The 2012-nt window shown below is 42.7% G+C and overlaps 1 protein-coding gene across 1 annotated transcript; it reads left to right on the top strand.

Moving 5' to 3' along the window:
* Positions 1-311: 311 nt before the first annotated feature.
* Positions 312-1790, top strand: LOC103410786 (F-box protein CPR1-like). The gene has a single exon (XM_008349450.3). The coding sequence runs from the start codon at positions 327-329 to the stop codon at positions 1788-1790; it is 1464 nt and encodes a 487-aa protein (XP_008347672.3). The 5' UTR covers positions 312-326.
* The last annotated feature ends 222 nt before the right edge of the window (positions 1791-2012 follow it).

The following is a 2012-nucleotide window of genomic DNA, read 5'->3' as shown; positions in this document are numbered from 1 at the left end:
GATAGAATAAAAATTCAACAAATTATAAAGTAGGAGGTGTGAATTATAGGTCTCGTCATTGGAGGAAAAAACTGAAACCTAATACATGTAGATGAATAGTTGAAAATAGGAGACTAAATTTTAGGATTTCCCGGCTTAGATTGAATTGGAGATAAGTCTTAGAAGTCCGATATGTCCTACAGTTTGGATTAGAAATATATCGTTGTGGTTTTGGATTCCTAGTCGAATACTCCTTGTCGACGTACACACACATATATATAAACACCAAGGGGAAGGAACTTTTGCTGGTATACCATTCGACAACTCTCAGTTCCAGCAAACCAAACATGTCCACCTCTTCTCTTGGAAGCGCCACCAACATCAATTCACCACCACGTCCTCCCTTGAAGGAGAGGAAGTTGTCGTCATCTTCTTCGGTGGAGGAGGCTCCAAGTGATCCTCGTCGCCGGTTCTCTGTCCTAGGGGAGAACCCTAAGACCACCACCACCTACGCCGCCTTTCAATATCCACCTGATGTAAAAACCACCTGCATCAAACTCCAAGGGGAATTTCAGTACTGCTGCGACTTACCCGAAGAAATCGTGCGTGAAATCCTGTTGAGGTCGTCCGTCAAATCTTTAGTTAAATGCTGCGCCGTAAGCAAGTCATGGAGATATATGATCCAAAGCTCATCCTTCATTGCCGCCCATCTCCGCCGCAGCCAAAGTCCAAATACCGACGACAATGATATTGGTCGTCTCCATCTATTATGGTCCTTTAATGATTATTTGTTGTATTGGGATAAGCCTGCTTCTGCTTCTGCTTCTTCCTTCAGCATTAATGCTACCAATACCAAGAAAATAACTCCCGTGACTTACCAACCGGCTTACAAAGGAGGAAGAAGCAAAGTGACTCCTTCAAGTTACGGTCTGGTTGGGACTTCCAACGGCCTCATATGCTTTGCTAATGACATCCCCAAATTCCCCATAATAATTTGGAACCCTTCGGTTAGAAAGTTTGTGACTTTGCCCCCTCCTTACACGTATAAACGGGTTAGACCTACTTATGCGTTTGGCTACGATTCGAGCACCAATGACTATAAGGTTCTAACAATTTTTAGGAATGATCGTGATCGTTCTAGTGGTCCTGCCAGGGACACCCCAATCGAAGTCAAGGTTTACTCCTTAGCCAGGGGCTCCTGGAAGACTCTCAGTCCTCCTCCACCAGCTTCTCCTGCTGTTTCTCTTCAACGTTTATATCATAAGACTGTTTTCGTCCGTGGTGCCGTGCATTGGATCCTACGCCACGACCGAGACTGCAACAATGATGTCATTGCGTCGTTTGATATGGCCACTGAATCGTTCAGCGAGATTGAGTTGCCGAAATCATTGACGAGAAAAAGGTTGCTCCGTGGTGCCTCTCATTTTGTTCTTTCGGCACACGAGAATTCCCTCGCCTTGGTTCAGTTTCCTTGGCATTACTCGAGATTAGGAGAAAATACTTGCTGCCTCAGTTTATGGGTGATGCAACAATATGGTGTGGTGGAATCGTGGACTAAATCATCCCGCGTGGTGCTGTCCAAGGGCCCTGAATCACTCTCTTTAATCTTCCATGTTGCTTATGTTGGTTCTAAAGGCAATGGAGAAAAAGTCTTCCGCATGAGTAGTAAGAATAGTATAAGACTGGTAACGGTGGATTTTAAGACCAAACAAGTTAAATATTCTGGAGAAGGAGAGGGAAAATACGAATCCATGCATGCTTTTGTCGAAAGTCTTGTCTTACTGGACCAATTTAATGCTTATTCTTACTAAATGATAGATGATGAATTTTTTTTTTTTTTAAAGTTTGATTTTTGAAGTGTTTTTTTTTTCCGTAAAGAATCATGAGTCTCTACATTTAACATCGATGCATTTATTCGCATTCAGCACGATCTCAACCATTAGATTAATTTACCGAATTTCAATCCGTCAGCACGATCTCAACCATTAGATTAATTTACCGAATTTCAATCCGTCCGCGTCAACATAATTGTA

The sequence above is a fragment of the Malus domestica genome, chromosome 08, assembly GCF_042453785.1.
Source record: "Malus domestica chromosome 08, GDT2T_hap1".
NCBI lineage: Eukaryota > Viridiplantae > Streptophyta > Magnoliopsida > Rosales > Rosaceae > Malus > Malus domestica.
This window is presented reverse-complemented; position numbering and strand designations above follow the sequence as displayed.